This window comes from Crocodylus porosus, unplaced genomic scaffold (assembly GCF_001723895.1).
Source record: "Crocodylus porosus isolate Cpor-Errol unplaced genomic scaffold, CroPor_comp1, whole genome shotgun sequence".
Lineage (NCBI taxonomy): Eukaryota > Metazoa > Chordata > Crocodylia > Crocodylidae > Crocodylus > Crocodylus porosus.
In genome coordinates, this window is record NW_017728947.1 from 17,914,670 (window position 1) to 17,934,615 (window position 19,946).

The following is a 19,946-nucleotide window of genomic DNA, read 5'->3' on the forward strand; positions in this document are numbered from 1 at the left end:
GTCCAGGAAGACTACATCCGCTGCTACCCCTGCATCTAAGGATTTGGTGACCTGATCATAGAAGGCCACCAGGTTGGTCTGACAGGACCCGCCTCTAATGACCCCGTGTTGGTTGCCCCTAAGCATAAGCTCCCCTGCTGGTCCCTCATGGACATATGCCAGGATAATTCTCTCAAAAAGCTTACCCAGGGTCGAGGTAAGACTAACTGGCCTGTAGTTTCCTGGGTCCTCCTTTCTCCCTTCTTTGAAAATGGGAACCACATTGGCCCTCTTCCAGTCCTCTGGCACCACACCAGAGCACCACGAGTGCCATAAAGTCGTTCCAGGGGTCCCGCAATGACCTCAGCTAATTCCCTCAGTACTCTAGGTTGGAGATCGTCCAGACCAGCTGATTTGAATACATCCAGTCCCTCCAGCAGTTCCCTAACTAGTTCCTCACTAACCCTTGGCCTAGGTGCACCTCCCCTGGGGTCTAAGGGAGGGGGGCTGTTCTGGTCCCTGCTCAGGAAAATGGAGGCAAAGAAATCATTAAATATGTTGGCTTTGTCATCTGGTATGATGACCAAATTTCCTAGCGTGTCCTGCAGGGACCCCACATTACCCAGAACCTTCTTTTTGCCCCCTATGTATTTAAAAAAGGACTTCTTGTTGTCCTTGATCTGGATAGCTAGTCCCAGTTCCAGCTCCGCCTTGGCTTTCCTGACTGCGCCCCTGCATCCCCGAGGAACCACAGTATAATCCTCCCTTCCATTGGGTGTGCGCCTCCCTTTTAGCTAGGAGACAGCTCCGGGTGCTTTTGGTGAGCCATGGGGGTTTTTGCACCCTCCTGCGCCTTTTGATCCATGTTAGGATTACCTCTCTTTGGGCTTGGAGGATCGTCTCCTTAAGGAGCAACTACTCTTCTTGGACACCTGACTCCCCTCCAGGACCTCAGTGCCTCCCCAACTATTCTCCTTAGCTCATTGAAGTCCACCCTCCTGAAATCTAGGGCTGCTGCCTTGCTGTAGGCCTTTGCCACCTTGCACTGGATGGTGAATTCCAGCAGGCGATGATTGCTGTCACCCAGGTGGTCGAGCACCTGCAGCCCTCTCACCAGGTCGTCGCCAGCAGCCAACACCAGGTCCAACAAGGCATCTCCCCTGGTGGGGCTGTGCACCTCCTGAGTTAGATGGTCCTGCATTTGGGCTAGGAACCTACGCGAGAGATCAAACCTGGCTGACTGCTCTTCCCAGCAGATGTCTGGAAGGTTCAGGTCACCCGTGATGACCATATCCTTTGACCTAACTACCTCTGTGAGCTGACTCAAGAATTCCTGGTCTAGCTCTTCCCCTTGGTTGGGTGATCTGTAGTAGACCCCCACTGTTAAATCTCTTTCCCCTCAACTGCCTTGTATTCTAACCCAGAGCACTTCAGAGTGCCCCTCCTCTGACTCTTTGCTAATTGATGAGGATGTGTATTCCTCCTTAATGTAGAGCGCCACGCCCCGACCTTTCCTCCCTGTCCTATCCCTCCTGTACAGTGTATAGCCCTTGATATTCACCGCCTAGTCATGCGTTGGATCCCACCACATTTCAGTGAGCCCCACCATGTCTGGGTTGGTGGCAGCTAGCAGGAGGGTAAGTTCCTCTTGCTTGTTTCCCATACTACGAGTGTTTGTGTACAGGCATTTGAGGCCTCCTGAGGATGTGTGCACTGGCCACCTAATCTCAGCATTGGCCTGGCCCTTGTTGCTTACCTGTGTATATGTTCTGCTTGTCGGTCTAGGCTGGACTGTATTTGTGGGTGTTGCTTGTTTTGGCAGTCCAAGGCTTCCTCTGCCCTCGTCTTCCCCTTCCCCCAGTGAGCCTAGTTTAAAGCCTGCCGGAGGAGATCCACCAACCTAGAAGAAAACACACGCTTACCTTTCGGGGAAAGGTGGAGCCCATCCCATCCGAGCATGTCTCTTGTCATGATGTGCGGGTTGTTGTTGAGGAAGCCAAAGCTGCAACCCGCGAGTAGTTTACTGCACAGTAAGTATGCATGTCTACCTGTGCACATGCTTACTACACAGTAAACTGCTCTAATCATAAGTAAATTTGCTACCTGCAAATACAAGTAGTAGATAAGGATCTCCCAGCACCCGCCCTGTGGTTGCAGAGCTGGTGCTGGGAGATAACAATCGTCTAGTGCTGGCCCCATGACCACAGAGCTGGGGCTGAGAGATCCTTATCTCCCAGCCCAGCCCTGCAACTTTGGAGGTCAGGCTGAGAGATAAGGATCTCTCACCCCCACCCTCCTGTCATGGAGTGGGGGCTGGGAGCTCCCTGTTGGTGGGGGCTGGGGAGCCTGTTGCCTGCCCAGTTCATTGATTGTGGGGCCAGTGTGATCCATTTACTCCAGCCTGGAGCATGGTCATGGAGCTGGGCGGGGAACAGGCTCTCCAGCCCCCATCACACAATTACAGAGCCAGGGTTGGGAACTGTCCCCATTAGGGGCAGTTCTCAGTCCCATGCTCTGATCTGGTGATCAAAGCACAGGGCTTGGAAAGGGCTGCAGGGGTGGGGCAGGTCCTCGCCCCACCCAGCTGGGGGCTAGCTGCCCCACTGGTGGATTGGGGCAAGGGGCTAGGACCTGCTCCTTCCCTGCAGCTCTTCCTCTTCCCTTGATTGGGGAGCTGGGACCAGGAGCTCCCTGCAGCCAGGGCAGGGGGGATATTGTCCCCACCCTGGCAGCAGGCAGCCCCCAGGGGCAGGGTGTAATGTACCAGCCCCAGCCAGGAGACGGCTGTCTCCTGACCTGGTGCTCCCTGCCAGCCCCTGGGCTAGCACCCAGGGAGAGCCTAGAGCTTCCTTTGGTGGCAGCCCATTTTAGGGCCCCAGGAAGCAAGAGCAGTTTGCTGCCATTAGCAGCAAATCTGCTCCTGCTTCCATGCACGTGTAGATGCCTGCCCAGGAGTATTTACTTGTGAATAAAGTGCTCCCAGATCTAGTGCACATTTAGACACACTCACAGCAAACTAGCTCCTTATAGTTCTTCACCGTGACAAATTTAATAAGACTTGCTAAAATGTGGGAAGGTGGTAGACCTTTGCTTAAACAACACTTGGCAACTATGGGGCTTAGCTTTGCAAGGCATCACAGGTATCAAGAGTAAAACAAATTGTTGGGTGGTCTGAAAAGCTTGTTCTTTTACTTGAATTGCATGTACTCTGACACAACCTGCCACTAGCTATAAATAAGCCCCTCGCCTCCGTTCTGGTACGGAATGTTGATGCTGGTATTGACATTGGTCTCCCTTGTACCTGGGTCTAAATTTTGCTGCCTTCTCTTTTATAATGTCTCTGATATCTAGCCTTTTTTGTCTGTGGAGTCAAGCAAGCCCTTAACTGGCATCTTAAATGCCATAATCTCTTCAGTACTGATATCTTCATGTTTGCTCCTGCATTTCCGTTTCACCTGGTGCCCCTGAACTAATGTTCTCAGTCCATTGTGCTAACCTCCCAACTTCATGTGCTTCCTGGCCTCTCCTTTCATTTTATCCACCATTTTACTTCAGCCTACAGAAGTAAAATCTGTCAAATCTGTTACTTTTTAACAACTGCAGCCCCCACCTTTGCTTTGCCCACTCCCCTGGCCTTAATTTTACTCATTTGTCTGCTTTTCTCACAAACAACTCCAGAATGTTTTTTTTTTCCCATGCCACCCCTTATGTCTGGTTATTCTTTCATGGCCCAGAGGGCTTGCAAAACTGCTTCCTGTTTGCTTTTTAAAAAAATCTTTCCCACCTTTGCCATGTCATCTACAAATTGCTTCCATCTTGCCCTAGTTGAACTAGCAATCACTTGCTACTATGAAGAGTACTGTTACCATTAGGTTAAGCATTCATCAAGCCACACAGGGACTGGCAGCTCTTCTTCCAGCCTGTTGAGCCTGGGTTGTTTCTTTCTTCACCCCAACCTACACTATGCCACTGCTCTGCAATAGGGTGGGTGTGTTAGCTCATGCTGGCCAATGTGTTGTGATCACGGGAGGAGGGGTAGTTGGAGTAAGCTGATCGCATTTCCCACCCCTACCCCCCCACACACACTTGCACACACTTTGGGGGAAGCTGTCCTGGGCACAGGGATCCCTGGGATCCAAGGAATCTTAATCAACCACAACAAGAACTCCAGCCCATCCCCAGGCTTGTTCTCAACTTTAGAAAAAGTCCAGAATGGATCCTGCTTTTTGACGCGAGGATACAAATGACAGGAGATGGAGGATTCCTTCTTTTTTACATAAAAATTTGTGTAGTAATGTTTCCATTCAGGCTTCAGCCTGAGTAGCCTGGGTAGATGGTAACCAGATGCCAACACACAGGGAGGTGGGGCAGCCAGACCCTTTGTGTACCCTTGTGTACTCCTAAGTGTACACCACACCCAATGTCCAGTGCAACAAGCATGCAGAAAAAGCGAGGGGCAGAACTGCTTCGAGACCAGGCTTGGGCAGGGGGCCAGCCCCTTTGGGAGGCCTGCAGTATAGACCCCCGATGCCAATCCAGACTTGTGGGGGGAAGGCAGGCAGGCTAACTCTTGCAGACCTTTGCATGAAAAGATTTCCCGCCCCAACCAGCAGCACCCCGTACAACAAGCAACAAGCTCCAAGAAAAAAGTTGGAGGCTTTGCAAGGGAGGCAGGCAGCACCGCTTATTGTGAATTCAACCCCCCCACCCCCAAAAGAAAGCCTGTGGCTCTTAAGCAAAGCCACTGACAATTCCCCCCAGAAAAGTAACCCAGCACAACCCAAGAAAATAAACAAACCAAAATATCAACTCTTGTCCTAAAATGCCACCTGGCGGTAAAGTAGTACTGAAAGGGCAGGTGGGTAAAATTGTTCTGACATGCCCCCTAACGCATTTTACTATTTATAGCATAATAAGCCAGTTCGTCGTAAATCACATCCACGTTACCTGAATTAGTCGTCGTAAACTAAGAAAGGAAAATTAAACCAGGAACATTTTAGTGGATCAATGCCAATTACGTAGACAAGCGCCCCACCATTTCAATTTAGGGGGCATAGAATGCAACTCCGAAGGACTAAACTCCCATCACGTGTACAAGGACCCCAGCTCTTCTAGCTAAACATTCCACTTCCAGAAATTATACCATATCACACAGTCTCCACATCTGCCCAGGAACAGGAGCCAAATGACAGCAGTCTCTCTTTTTTCCAAAAAGTAGAAAGTGCTCCCTTGTTTGTCTGTTGATCCTTCAGATCAAGCCACACAGGATCCTGAAGGTCTTCTTCTAGCCTGTGCAGCTACTCCTCCAACTAAGGGACACCAAGGCATCTAGGTTACAACTGGGAGAGAGCCATCACAAGAATCCCTGATTAACTCCCCTCTGCCGTTCCATTAATATGTTTATTCATCAGCTGTGCTTTGTCTTGATCTTAGATAGTAAGTTCTCTGAAGCAAGAAAATATTAGATTGCATAGTACAATAGGGCCTTTCTTCTTCATGGAGTCCAGTGGTGCTACCACAGTAAAAAAAATTACATTAATTTGGCTGTCCATCATGGGCTAGACTTTGGTCCTACTGAAGGCAGTGTTGAGACTAACCACTGACTTCTGCAGGAATCAGAACAGCAAATATATTGTTGAAAGGGCTAGTTACACAGTAGAAAACAACAGTTGTTATACATTAATGTCTGGATTTGTTGTCTTCTTACTATGTTGCATGAATTAGCTTCATATTAAATGCATGCCATAGTTTGAAATACACTTCAGACTGATGAAAGCCTGGTCATATGTCAGTACAAGCGTGTGAAATAGAGACCGAAACTCATCTGAAGATGTGTGGATGATATTAATTGATGTTTTTAATGAATGCCTCTGTTTGCAGGAATCTGCAATGCAAACTAGCAGTTTTTAGAAAGTAATGCATATTATAATTAGGGCACGCTTTTATGGATGCTTTGAAGTCCTAAACATTTTTGAAATTCAAATGGAGACTGGAAATAAAGGAATCTGCACAATAAAGGGGCATTAAATTATGTCCAAAAATTTCACTGTTTTGTAGATGTAAATATATGCCATAATTAGTGGTAACATGAAGAGGATGGTTGAGTTTATTCCTATTCTTATTTAAAACAGCTGTGGCATGAAAAATAATGCTCCTTCTCTTTGTGATCTGCTGTAACAAACATTTACCCATGTAATCAGTGTTCAGAAGTGGCTTGTCCTCATGGTCTCCTCCCAGCCCCCACTGCTCTTCCTTGGTGCCTCTGCAGCATATTTTGGTAGGCACAGAAATTCTTTGTGTTCTTCATTCACAAGAAAAGTTGCTGCTGCCTTTGTATTTTCTATTTTTAATGTAATTTTTCATGTACAGCTGAGAAGTACCTCCTCCCACTTGCCAGTTTTGATTGGCAACTGATCTGAAGTTCACAAATGGGATCTGTGGTCCAGATGATTCTCTGGCCAGCATGCAGATGTATGCAAAACACATTAGTTATGGAAGCAAGCAGCAGTCACCCACCTTTTTGCCAACCCTTCCTCCCCTCTTTTAACCGAACCTTCTCCACTTAGCTAACTCATGTGATGTTTGAGCAGGACTTGTTCACGAAATGATACAAGAGCATCAGTGTCTTGGAATTAATAATGAGTCAAAAGGGAAGAGCAGCTGAAAAGCCCAAGCAGCTTGGCCTGTCCATCACAAGCCTAACCATGTGGCAGCTCTGGAAACAATTCTAAAGCTGCAGTGTAACTATCAATGAAATGTGCCAAGGATCCAGATGCTCCTATTGGAAAAAATTGTTTCACAATTTGGAATCTCTGCCCTTTGATCAGATAAAAAAAGTGATTAACTTACCTACCTCAGTGTGATCATGTCATGAATCAGATTCATTGTTTATTTTTAATTGATTTGCATTATTCTGGTACCTAGCAGCCCACCTGATGGTCCATGATCCCATCTTAATAGATGCTTTACAAGTAACAGAACAAATGGATAGTCAGTAGTGTAGAGAGTTTACAATCTCAGTAGAAGGCTAGAGAGAAAGATGAAGATAGGACTGCAAGGAAAGAATATTGGTCAGCATGACAGCCAGAAGCTATAGCACATCATCTGTGTAACCATTGTTGAGGGTTTTTTTAGGTATAGGAAAGGAGAATTTGGGGAGGGATTGGAAGGAAAATAATAGACCATAGATTCTTAAGACTATGTTCAGCTAATCTGACTCCCTGCATATTGCAGGCCAAAGAAGCAGTAATGTCTATGTCAAAACAATGACTTCTACTAGACCTAGAAGATTACCAGTTCAGGACTCAGAGACTCCCTAGGATAGGGAACTCACCACATCATTAAGTTAGTAAGAAAGGCTGAAGGGAGCAATGGAACTCAGGCTGGCAACAAAAATTAAAGACAACAAAAAGCTTTTTCAGGTATCTAGGGAGCAGAAAGAAGGTGCAGGGTAACATAGGACCTCTACAGGACAGTCTAGGACAATTAGTGACAGATAGGAGGGACAAAGCTGAGCTCTTCGTTAAGTTTTTTGTATCAGTATTCCTGAACACGGATGAAGACACATCGCCACATTGGATTATAGACAGGCACAGCCCACCAACACCAGCCTACCAATAGTTAGTCTTGACCTAGTGAAGGGACACTTGGGAGAGTCTTGATGTGTTCAAGTCAGCAGGCCAGGATGATCTTCATCCAAAGGTGCTAAAGGAACTGGCCAGTGTCATAGCAGAACCACTGGCAAAACTGTTTGAGCGCTCACAGCACTCAGGGCAGGTCCCAGGGGACTGGAAAAGGGCCAATTTGGTCCCTATTTTCAAAAAGGGGAGGAGGGAGGATCTGAGTAAGTATAGACTGGTTAGTCTCACCTCTATCATTGGGAAAACCTTTAAATAAATTATTAAGGGTTACATTTGTGTGAGTCTGGCAAGAAAAATAATGCTGAAGGGCAACCAGCATGGATTCATAGCAGGTACATCCTGCCTGACCAACCTTGTTTCTTTTTACGACCAGCAGGTTACAAACTGGTTAGATGCAGGAGTCATGGTGGATGTCATATACTTGGATTTTAAAAAAACCTTTGATATGGTACCACATCCCATTCTCATTAAAAAAAATTACTGAGCGGTTGTGACTTCGATGATTACATGGTCAGGTGGGTGGCAGATTGTCTAATGGGATGTACCCAGAGCAGGGGTTTTCAACTGGAGGTATGTAACATACTGGGAGTACCTCCTCAGGAGTACCCCTCCTGGTGGTCAGTTGGCTGCTGGGGACACCTCCCTGGTTTGTCTGGCCACTAGGGGACTCCTGCCTTCTGGATTGGACACCGAGGGTACACTGACCCAAAAAGGTTGAAAACTCCTGACCCAGAGAGTGGTGATGGATGGGTTGGCATTGACCTGGCAAGATGTGGGCAGTGGTGGTGGTATCCCCCAAGGCTTGGTCCTTGGGCCAGTGCTGTTCAACATCTTCATCAGTGATTTGAATGAGGGCATGGTGAGCACATTGTCCAGATTCACAGATGACACCAAATTGTGGGGCAAAGTAGACACAGTGGAGGGCAGGGAACAGATTAAGGTGGATTTGGAGAGGTTGGAAAGGTGGGTAGAACAAAATAGGATGCAGTTTAACAAGGTTAAGTGCAGAGTACTGCACTTAGGGAGAAGGAATCACCAACACATACAGATTGGGAGATGACTTCCTAAGCAGCACAGAAGCAGAAAGGGATCTTGGAGTCAGTCAACTCAAAGATGAAAATGAGTTGACAAGGTGGAGTGATCCGTTTTGCTAACCGCACTGTATCATGCATTAACAGATACATCATGAACAGGACTAAGGAGGTAATACTTCCCCTCTGTGTGGCACTGTTAAGGTTGCAGCTGGAGCACTGCGTTCAGTTTTGGGTGCCACGTTTCAGGAGGGACATGGATAACCTTGAGAGGATCCAGAGGAGGACCTCTCATATGCTATGGGGCCTGCAGGACAGGTCCTATTAGGAGAGGTTGAGGGACCTGGATCTCTTCAGCCTCTGTAAGAGAAGGTGGAGGGGGGAATCTGGTGGCCATCTATAAATTTTTCCAGAGGGCATGGGGAGCGCAAGAAACAGGAGATACTCTGTTTACCAAGGCACCTCTTGGAGTAACTAGAAAAAATGTCCACAAACTGACAGAGAGCAGATTTAAATTAGACATAAGGAAGAACTTTATGGTAAGGGTTACCAGAATCTGGAATGAGCTTCCAAGGGAGGTGGTGCTCTCCCCTACCTTGGAGGTCTTTTAAGAGGAGACTGGACACACACTGCCTATCTAGCCTGACCCAGAAGTCCTTGTTAGGATCACTGCATTCCAGGATACACTCTCCCATTTTATAAGTGTGACTTACGTACTTTGTTGTTCTACACAAAACCTTGTCTTCATCTGGGTTAAAATGCATACTGTTTAAATAAACCCACTTTGCTCGGCAATCTGCCGTAGTCTCTATATCCTCTTTGAAACACTCCCTTCAGGTAGTTGAAGGCTGCTAGTAAATCCCCTCTCAGTCTTCTCTTCTCCAGACTAAAAAAGTCCAGTTCCCTCAGCCTCTCTTCATAAGTCATGCCCCAGCCCCCTAAGTATTTTCATTGCCCTCCACTGCACTGTCTCCAATTTGTCTACGGCCTTTCTGTAGTAGGGGGCCACATAGTACTCCAGATGTGACCTCACCAGTGCTGAATAGAGTGGAATAATTGCTTCCCTCAATCTCCTGGCAATGCTCCTACTAATGCAGTCCAGTATGCTGTTAAACTTTGCAACAAGGGCACACTGTTGGCTCATATTCAGTTTTTGTCCCCTGTAACCCCAGGTCCTTTACTTCTGAGATTGTTCTGTCCTAAGTACAGGACTTTGCAGTTGTCCTTATTGAACCTCATGAGATTACTTTTGGTCCAGTCCTCCAGTTTGTCTAGGTCTCTGAATCCTAGCCTTATCCTCCAGTATATCTGTTTGCTCCCCCCAGCTTGGTGTCATCTTCAGATTTGCTGAGGGTACACTCCATCCCATCTTCCAGATTATTGATGAAGATATTGAACAAAACTGGCCCCAGAACTGACCTTTGGGGCTCTCCTCTTGATACCAGCTGCCAACTAGACATTGAGCCATTGATTACTACCCTTTGAGCCCACTGATCCAGCCAGTTTTCTTTCCACCGTACAGGCCATTCATCTGACCTTACTTCCTTAGCTTGCTTGTGAGAATGTTGTAGGTGATGGTATCAAAAGCCTTGCTAAAGTCAAGGTATATCACATCTGCTGTTCTCCCAATTTCTACTGAGCCAGTCATCTCATTATAGAAGACAGTCAGGTTGGTCAGGCTTTACTTGTCTTTGGTGAATCCATGCTGACTGTTTCTAATCACCTTCTTCTCCTCCAAGTGTTTAGAAATGGACTTCTTGAGACCTGCTTTATGATCTTTCCAGAGACTGGAGTGAGGCTGACTGGTCTGTAGTTCCCTGTATCTTCCTTTTTCACTTTGTTAAAGATGGGCACTATATTTGTCCATTTCCAATCATCCAGAACCTCTCCCAGTCACCAGTTTTCAAAGATAATTGCCAGCAGCTCTGCAGTCACATCAGCCTACTGCTTCAATACCCTGGGGTGCATCATGTCCAGCCTTATGGACTTGTTCATGTCCAGCTTTTCTAAATAGTCCCTAACATATCCTTTCACTACTAAGGGCTGTGCACCATCTCCCCAAACTGTGCTGCCCAGTGCAGTAGTCTGGGAGCTGACCTTGCTTGTAAAGACCGAGGTAAAAAAGGCATTGAGCACTTCAGCCTTTTCTGCAACATTTGTCACTAGGTTGCCTCCCCCATTCAGCAACAGACCCACACTTTCCCTTGTCTTTATGATGTGCTGACATACTTATAGAAAACCTTCTTGTTACCCGTCACATCCCTTGCTAGCTGCAACTCCAGTTGTGCTTTGGCCTTCCTGGCCTCATCCCTGCATGCTTGAGCCAGTACTCTTTTACTTCTCCTTTGTCATTTTTCCAAGTTTCCACTTATAAGCTTCATTTTTGTGCTTTAGCTCACTGACAAGTTCCCTGCTAAGCCAAGCTGGTCTTCAGTGAGGGAGCTGAGATAATAAACACCCATGTGCACAGGAGGGCGGGTTGGTGGGCTGCCTGAATGCACAGTGTAAAGGAGCAGCATGTGGCCAGGGGGCTGTGCCTTGTACTAGTATGGCCATGCAGCATGCAATACCCGGCAGCTTTAGATGTTTGATGGTTCTGCTGAGTATCTCTGAACCAAGTACAGATCCCTGCAAGACACGCCCCACCCCCTCCCCTTCCCGCTGGGATGATGAATTCTCCATGTACTTGTTCTTCTTTTAATGAACTGGATCTTCCTGTTATTCTCTCATTCATCATAATACTTGCATTCTCACATGCGGGCACTCTGCCTTTAGTGAAAGTAGTGGTGCCCTGCAGTCAGGGGCCAACTTTGCTTTACAAAGTTTTGTAAAGAGAAAATGGAGGGAGCATTACTTGCCTGGTTGAGAATCACCTTTAGCCAAAACATTCATTTAAGTGTATTTGATGTAGCCAAGCCCTAACAATTTTTATCAAACGTATGATTTTTTTGGAGATGTCCTTAATGTTCCTGGCAATTTTTAATGGGTAAAATTCCCAGTTCTCATTTAAAGAAAAAGAGGTGTCTATCCCTCATTGTTGCTGAGAAAAGCTTGAGCCCTCAAAATTCCACAGCCAAGAGTGTAATAAAAAGAACTCAGTTAATTAAAATTAAAATGTATTATGATTTCTAAGCCAATCTCATAATTTGTAGGACTGAATAATGATTGTTGAGTGACAGGCTTGAACATTATTCATTCAAATTTCAGTTGTGCAGTTGTTTTTAATTTAAAGAGGAGTTATACTTTAAGGCAGAGGTAGGCAAAATACAGCCCACTGCTCTGCACTGGGTTGAGCCCCACCCACTTCTGCTGGGGCAGCCCACACTATTCTCCCACCAGCCTGGGCCCCAGCCAGCGCACTGCTTTTGGCAGGGCTGTTTCCAGTGTGGCTGCAGCCAACTGAATGGTCCTCTGCTCCTTTCACTTCCAGTGGGAACAGCTGGGCTGTAGCTTCCCCCACCCCGCCTGCCTGCCTGCCCGAACCAGCACAGCAGGGACAGGGGCACAGGAGCAGGGGCAGGAATGGGAGGAGGAGCAGCTGCTGGAGGTGAGGGGAGCACAGCAGCACCCAGCAAGCTGCAGCTGCACACTGGCTGGGGTTGGGGCCAGTGGGGACTTTTCTGCTCCCCTTGCCTCTAGCTGCTGCTCCTCCTGCAGTGCCACTCAAGGCAGGTAGGCGGGAAGCTTCAGCCAGGCAGCTCCTGCCCAGCACATGTAGCTATGGCTCTAGCTCTCAGCTGCCTTCCACCTGCTCCCCCCCCACCCACAGGTGGATGCTCATGCCAGGCGGGCAGAGTGGGGGAAAGGCAGCTGGGAGCTAAAGCCAGAGCTCCACATGCTAGGCAGGAGCCACCTGGCTGAAGCTTTGCCACCTGCCTGCCCAGAGCAATGCTACAGGAGCAAGAGTAGCAGCCAGTACAGCTGGAAGCAAGAGAAGCAGAACAGCCCCACTGGCCCTGGCATTGGCCAGTGTGCAGCTTCTCACGGGGCTGTTCCAGGTATGGCTGCAGCTGGGCACATGCTGCTGTGCTCTCTTCACCTCCTGGTGACAATGTGAGCCTGGTTGGCTGCAGCCATGTTGGGAACAATCCCACCAGAAACTATGTTTTGGCCGGGGTCCAAACTGGGGCTGGGGCCGGTGGCTGTGGGTGGGAGTGTGGCTCTGGCTGCGGCTCAGCCCCATGTGGAGTGTTGCAGGGGCAGCCATCAACCGGGCAAGCTCTGCTGCACTCGTCCCCTGCCTCCATCTCCCTCCCTTCACCCCCAGCTGGCTCCCAGGCAAACCCCCCACTGCCACATGCACACTCCCCACTCCACACGCACCCCTGCCACCCCTCTTCCACACAGGGCAGGGCATGCAGGGAGCAGATCATGCCTGTCCCACTTCTGAACACTGCTCCCCACCCACCCAAAGCTCCATAGGGGTTTTGATGAGTTGTTGGAGGGGCGGGATGCTGACCTGGCCCATGACAGCTCATCAAAACTCCCTCTGTGGCCGTCAGGCCTAAATAATTGCACCTGCTTTAAGGTCATCATATAACAACAGCTTTTCACTGATTTTAAAACCAAGAGGCAGCAGATATAAAATTATTCCAGTGTCCTTTACCTACAGATGGGGAATGTTATTGAGGCTTGAAAAATGAGGCCTACATGAGTGACCTTTTTTGATGATATGAAAATGTGAGGATTATTCTAGTAATTTCTTATTTACTTTTTGCCATATATATGAAATGGTGAAAGGAAATGCTTTGATAATAGAACTGTAACAGTGATAGAAACATAAATAACCATTTTAAGAGTTTATTACTATCAACTACTATGACATAATTGCTTTAGCAAAAATACCTATTCTTAAGAAATTCCAGTAGAGTAGCTGTAGCATGGCTTAATAACTATGTTACTGTTCTTATTCAGATGTAATTGTTAACCAGCTATGATAGCAAATTGGTTGTTCACTATTAGCTCAGAACAGTTTCGTAAAGATCACCATGAACACACTATATTTAAAATGTACATGAAACATTAACCACTGACCTCATGCATAACATGTGCAAGAAACAAGGCAAAATAAAGATAAGATTCCTCTTCTGTTATGCAAAATACGTGACTACAGGGCAGTGTGTGTTACCATACATGAACGTCAAGAGACTTCTCCACTCATTAATTTACCAAAGCAAGACTGAAGTAACATGAGACGTTCCCATTTCTTTTCCCCACCACAAACAACTCAATATGTGCTACTATCGGCATATTGCCTGCAAATGTTGTACCACAGAAATGGATCATAGACACTGAGTAGAATTAAAGAGTAGCTACCTAGTTATTAAATCATGGCTACAAATGACTTGATATGATCTGAAGTCAGGATTACAAATGATCTAGATTACAAACATATAAACAGATTTGCAAGCTGAATTTTAAAGTTGCCATGTAGAAAGGAAATATCTCTGATCTTTCTGAAGTTGGGTCGGAAGTGCTAGGAAGGATTTTGTTATAGTGTCAAACCTCTGGGTTAGCAATGAATAATGCCAAACTGAAACTACAGTTTAAACAACTACATTTGCTTAAGGGTTTTTCACCCACCAAAATGCCCATCAAAGTCTAGGTTAAAGGTCAAGGATGATTCTTTGACATTGTTTAGCAGTAGTTGGCCAGTTATGCCATGACACATTGGAAAGACAGTTACCAACGACTGTATACTAAGAGGTTACATAAATAGTGTTCCACATTCTCAGTTTTTACCGAGTTTCACTGATAAATTCCCTGATTTTTTTTTTTTTAAGTCATTCAGTTTTTACTAATTTACACCTATTTTTCAGTTCAAATCCCTGTTAATTGGCATGAGTGGGGAATGGCCCATTCCTCACTCATGCCAGTTAACAGCGATTTTAACTGAAAAACCGGAGGTGCTGATAAGCTGAAAGTGCTGCTGTGCCAGTTATCTGAGGCATAGTTTCTGGCAGGACATTGTGGGGGTGGTGGCAGTGGCCACGTGAGGGGTGGGGGCCAGGGGAGGGTGGCTGGAGCCGCTGGGGGTGCAGGGCTCCTGGCTCTGACCCTGGGTGTGGCAGGATGGGCTACAGTAATCAGGATGGGCACGGTGGCATGCGCTTCCTGCCACTGATCCAGGGGCACGGGTCCCCTGGGAAGAGCCTAGCACAGGTCCCCCAGCACACAGCCTATATGGGCGCGTAGCAGCAAGAGCCGCTCTCCCCTGCCCTGCACCCAGCGACAGCTGCCCCTGCTTCGCTCCCTGCTGCAGCCCCAGGAGTGGCTGAGGGGCTGTGCTATGCCCCTCCCCACATCCCTTCCCTACTCCCAGCCTCCTTCCTCCATCACCGCCAATTTTTTTACCCTGATTTAAGCTGATTTTTTTCCCTTTTATTCTTTTTATCTTGATTTCATCCTGGTTTTTATGTTTCAAAGATAAACCCCCCAAAAATCCCAGATTTTTTTTTTTTAATAAAAACTGAGAATGCAAAACACTATATATAAACAATGAAGATCAAGGAAAAACTTGAAAATCCTGACTGCTTCTCCCAAGGATAGGGCAAATGTGATAGTTAACACAGTCAGGGCTAGAACCTACTTGTCCAGTTGTGGGGGTTGCGTGCAGTTCCTGAATTCTACTTCTGTCCACTTTTAGGGCTGATTACAGGAAAGATTTGAACAGTGTATCCATATTTACAAGGAGGCCAGTGGCAGAACGTGTACACTGTAGCTACAAGACTAGAGGGGGAATTCAGCCTCTGAGGGTACAGTGTGTGTTAGCCAGACAACCCTGACTATACCCTGGTCAGCTGGTCCTACACACGCTCCAAAAAGTGTGCCAGTGAAGATGCTTCTGAATTGTCTCTAGTGGCTGCTCTTAAGCACACCCAAGAGGCTTGAGAATAGCTACCTGGCGCAACCCTAGAGCATTTGTGCTGGTGTTTCTAGGTTGAGAGAGCAGATGGGCAAGATGTGTTCACTACTGTCCAGCTAGCACACACTGCACCACATGTAGATCTGCCCTGACTCAATCTCCTTTGCAATCCATTCCCTCGTGCTATGCACACTAGAATTGGGCTCTAAATAAGAAAAGGTAGCAATGGTTCCAAAAAACCCGCTATGATTCTCCTCTTCACTGGAAACTCGATGTCTCCATCTATACTATGTTAATGTAGGTGGCTGGCTAGGTATTTGGTCTGTGATGAAATATTCACAAAAAGAGGGTTTTGTTTTGTTTTGTTGTGTGTTTTTTCTTCTGATAGGCACCAGTTTAGTGAAGCATTTTAAATATGTGCCTAACTTCAGGTGTGTGAGCAGTCTTATCTAAATCAGTGGAATTTAAGTATCTTGCTGAATCAGGGTCTTAATGCTGGCCCTCATCAACCATTTCCCTTCCTTTCTATTGCATCAGAAACCTTTGTTTGTGGTGGTGATGTCATCCATTGAAGAAAGGAAAAAAGAAAAGAAATAAAATGGCCTTGGCCCTCTGGCACAGACCAGTTCATTCAGTGCAGAGGATGGGGTGTCTTTTTCTTCCTAGCAGGCAGGACATTGAGCCAGATCTAGTATCAGTATATGCATACCAATCCCATTCATTTAGAGAGTTCCATGTACCCAAAGGAACAATTTGACTTATACCTAAAAGGAATCATAGGCCTTTTAATGATAGGCATTCACTTGTTTTGTTGCACATGGGCTCGGGCAAATTATTGCTTCTCTGAAGAATTCACGGCAGCAGCTGAATTTAAAAGAAAGAAACAGCATTTATTCATAAATGAATTTATGGAAGAAATGTTTTTTTCCATATTAAAAATGGAACACCTGCACCCTTTAAGTCTATGGCAATTGTTGATAGGTATAGACCAGCCTCTTCCCTCCCTGTTGATGGAAGAGAATGTGGTAGGAGGCCAAGGGTTAATTACTGCTTCAGGGAAATAATATTCAACATGTGTTATATTTCTTGGCAGGCTGACTTAAATTGCAACATTCAAGATGACACAGGAGCGTTTTATGGAGTAACCAGCCAGTACGAGAGCTCAGAAAATATGACAATCACCTGTTCCACCAAAGTCTGTTCATTTGGGAAGCAAGTAGTAGAAAAAGTAGAGGTAAGGTTATCCACTGGTTGGAGTTCCTCTGTTGGCTTCTGATTATGTAGTTCTGCCAAGATAATTTCCGTACAAAATGGATGACTGATTTTCTTTGTTTTACTTAGTGGTTTTATCTCTTCATTCCTATCCTCCCCTTCCTAATCCTTCCTGAAAGATTGGTTTCCTTTCTGGAACTACTTGGTTAGTTTAAATTACTGTGATACTAGTGACAGTAAAATCCCAGTTACGCTGACTTAGAAGTACCTCTTCTATCCTTCCTCTGGCAACCACTATCATCACAGCTTCTTATCTTCAGCTGGGGAGCCTGGAGCTGACATCAGTGCTGCTTCCTACATCACCTGGCAGAAGAGCAATGAAGCAAAGATAGATTTACTCCCATTTTCAACTGGATGTGTCATCTTCATGATGCGTTAAACCAGCACCTGTAGCCTGTTTGGAATCTTACTAAGGTGGCAAGCAACCCTCCACTGCCTAGATATCAGAGCATTTCTAAAAATTTAGCAGTGTGATGTGTTTCTTCTATGCCCAGACTAATTTAACCCAATGAAATGCACTTTCTTCAAGTGACAGTGGCTTTGGCACAAAAAACAAATTTGTATAATTGTTCTTTCTTTTGGATACTAGAGCCTTTTATGACGTAGTCCTGTTTAGTTAAGTCATGTAGTGGGGCTTACTGTACTGTGAGCTACAGTAGCTACAATGTAGTTGTTGTTTAGGAACTTCTAATTTAAAGACGTAATCAAAGCATTTTTAAATGCACGTGTTGCTGTCCACATCCTGCTTTATTATTTATCCCCAAAAATAGTGACTACCAAAGAGCAACATGTTCTGCTCTACTACTCCAAACCTTGAAGAATTCATAAGTTAAGTCCATCCAGCTATTGAGAAGAGCAGTTTATCATGACAGTAGGTAGTTAGGGAGGTGGAAAGCAGGAAAACTAAATCACAGCTCCATTTCTGCTCATCCCAGTGGGATCTGTTGAGCTGTGGGTCAGTCTGTCCTCCTTCCTTTCATCACAGTTGACTGTCCTTCTGTTATTCACATACCTACCTCTTCAATTATGTAATACATTCTGACAAATCTGGCATGTGTGTGCATGTAAAATTACTCTCTCTTAAGTACTTTGAACCAAGTTACCTTTAAGCTGCTTGAAAGTCATACAAGACAAATTTTATACCAAGTTTACTTCTCAATTCATGATTCTTCACTGCAAGGCTATTTTTAACGGTCCTCACTGACTTTGTATATAAATCATGAACTGAAAACAAACCAGGATTTCCTATTCAAGACCTATTTTCCTAAATTAGTATATGGAAGGAGACTTGGGTGACTAAACCAACATTAAAGAACAACAGCTCCATATTCTTCTTGTTATTTCCAAACTAAGAAAGAGAACAGAACCCAAGACTTAGCATTCCCCCTCTTGGCTGCTATAGAAATACTTTTTGTTATAAATATTTAAAAAAAAAATTTTGTTTTTTATTCAGACGGAATATGCAAGGTTTGAGAATGGCCGATTCGTGTACAGAATAAATCGCTCTCCGATGTGTGAATATATGATCAACTTCATACACAAGCTCAAGCATTTACCAGAGAAATATATGATGAACAGTGTGTTGGAAAATTTTACAATTTTATTGGTGAGGAGTCATTATTCCTTACTGCCTTTTACTAAAATTCTTTCAGTATTTCTGTGGGTTGCAGAATTTAGAACTGGGTTGTAAAGTCCTTACTGAATAGAAATTTACTATTACACAAATTGTCCCATGGGCATGGACTTGGGTGCTGCTGAACCTGAGGTCACAAAGGAATAGCAGGGACAACAGAATAGGCAGACCTCTTAGTTATTTTCCAGATACTTATCTTAGGTTTTATCCGTTTTTAAAAGCAAGTGTCATGTCATGGCAACCCTACTTTGCATAAAGCTTTCTTCAGTGGGTGCTAACTCAGTTGCCCTGAGGTCCCTGGTAGACATTACTACTTAATGAAGTCTTACGTAGTAACCCTACCACAGCTTCATACAGATAATGGCACAATAAAACAGGGAATAAGCCACAAAGTTATTACATACATAATCCATAAAAACTTTATGGCTGGTTCCCATCATGCCTTAAATTAAATATGTGGCCAGCATTGGTCTGCTGATGAGCATTCCCAGCATCACAAGCACACTGAAGCTGCCTCAAAGCCTCTCATGCAATCCCTGTGGCTGAGAGCGTTGATCAGCTGAATGGCTTTCTGAGCCACAGGCTCCCCAAGTTCCTGGCTTGCTACTTGCCCATTCAGGGGCTCCCCCTGCACTGGCAATAGGTTATGACTGGGATCTAATCCTACAGTTGCATCTGATACCATACACATGTGGCTTGGCAGGAGGTACAATTGGTAGGATTGTGGGTCAGATCCCATTGTACCTTTAACTGAAGATCTGTCAGTGGCCTAAGTGAGGAGGATTGTTAACTGTGGAGGACTGTTAACTGTTTCACTGGCTGTCAATTCATGTAAAAAAGAAGAGCATGTATTATACTACTATTAAATTGAAAATCTGGATGAGCAGTGATGAGTAGAGTTATTTTCACTTTCCCAAAGCCTGTTTTATGTTTAGGAAAAACTTAGTTAAAACTTTTTTTCTCCTTTTGCACCGAGAGTGCCTTTTCTGTGGCACTATTTTCTCAGGTTCATAACATAGTATCTATTTTTCCCCCCAAAATAGGTTGTAACAAACAGGGATACGCAAGAAACCCTACTCTGCATGGCTTGTGTATTTGAAGTTTCGAACAGTGAACACGGAGCACAACATCACATCTACAGGCTTGTAAAGGACTGAATGGTTATTTATATATACACTTCATTACACTTCTTTATCAAAACACAGACTGTAAACCTCAATACTAAGTGGCAGTGCCTCTGGCCCATCTTTCACCCACATTTTTCTAAATCCTGTTTTAGTGAAGTCATTTTTAATGTGTTCATATATAATTGTAGCTGTGAAATTCTGGTACAGTTGTAAAAAATCCTTTCTAAAACTAAGCATTCTTCAAATTTGTAAACCACAGTTCTTTGGGAAGACTGTATTTAAGAACCTAACACCTCTGTCTGTGGAGGTTTATTTTTAATTGTGATAGAAAAATGTATGACAGAGCAGTTGCCATGGGGAAAACGTACAGAATTTATAAGAATTTATTTCCTTTTTTGT

General features: G+C 45.4%; 1 protein-coding gene across 2 annotated transcripts in view; it reads left to right on the forward strand.

Moving 5' to 3' along the window:
- The window catches only part of TEAD1 (TEA domain transcription factor 1), a 150,759-nt gene extending 131,143 nt beyond the window's left edge, over positions 1-19,616 (forward strand). For both annotated transcript variants that reach the window (XM_019551497.1, XM_019551498.1), the window contains 3 exons: positions 16,609-16,749; positions 18,241-18,393; positions 19,464-19,616. In XM_019551497.1, coding sequence (XP_019407042.1) covers positions 16,609-16,749; positions 18,241-18,393; positions 19,464-19,577 — 408 coding nt within the window. In that variant the 3' untranslated portion in view covers positions 19,578-19,616. The remainder of the gene's footprint in view (positions 1-16,608; positions 16,750-18,240; positions 18,394-19,463) is intronic.
- Positions 19,617-19,946: the final 330 nt, after the last annotated feature.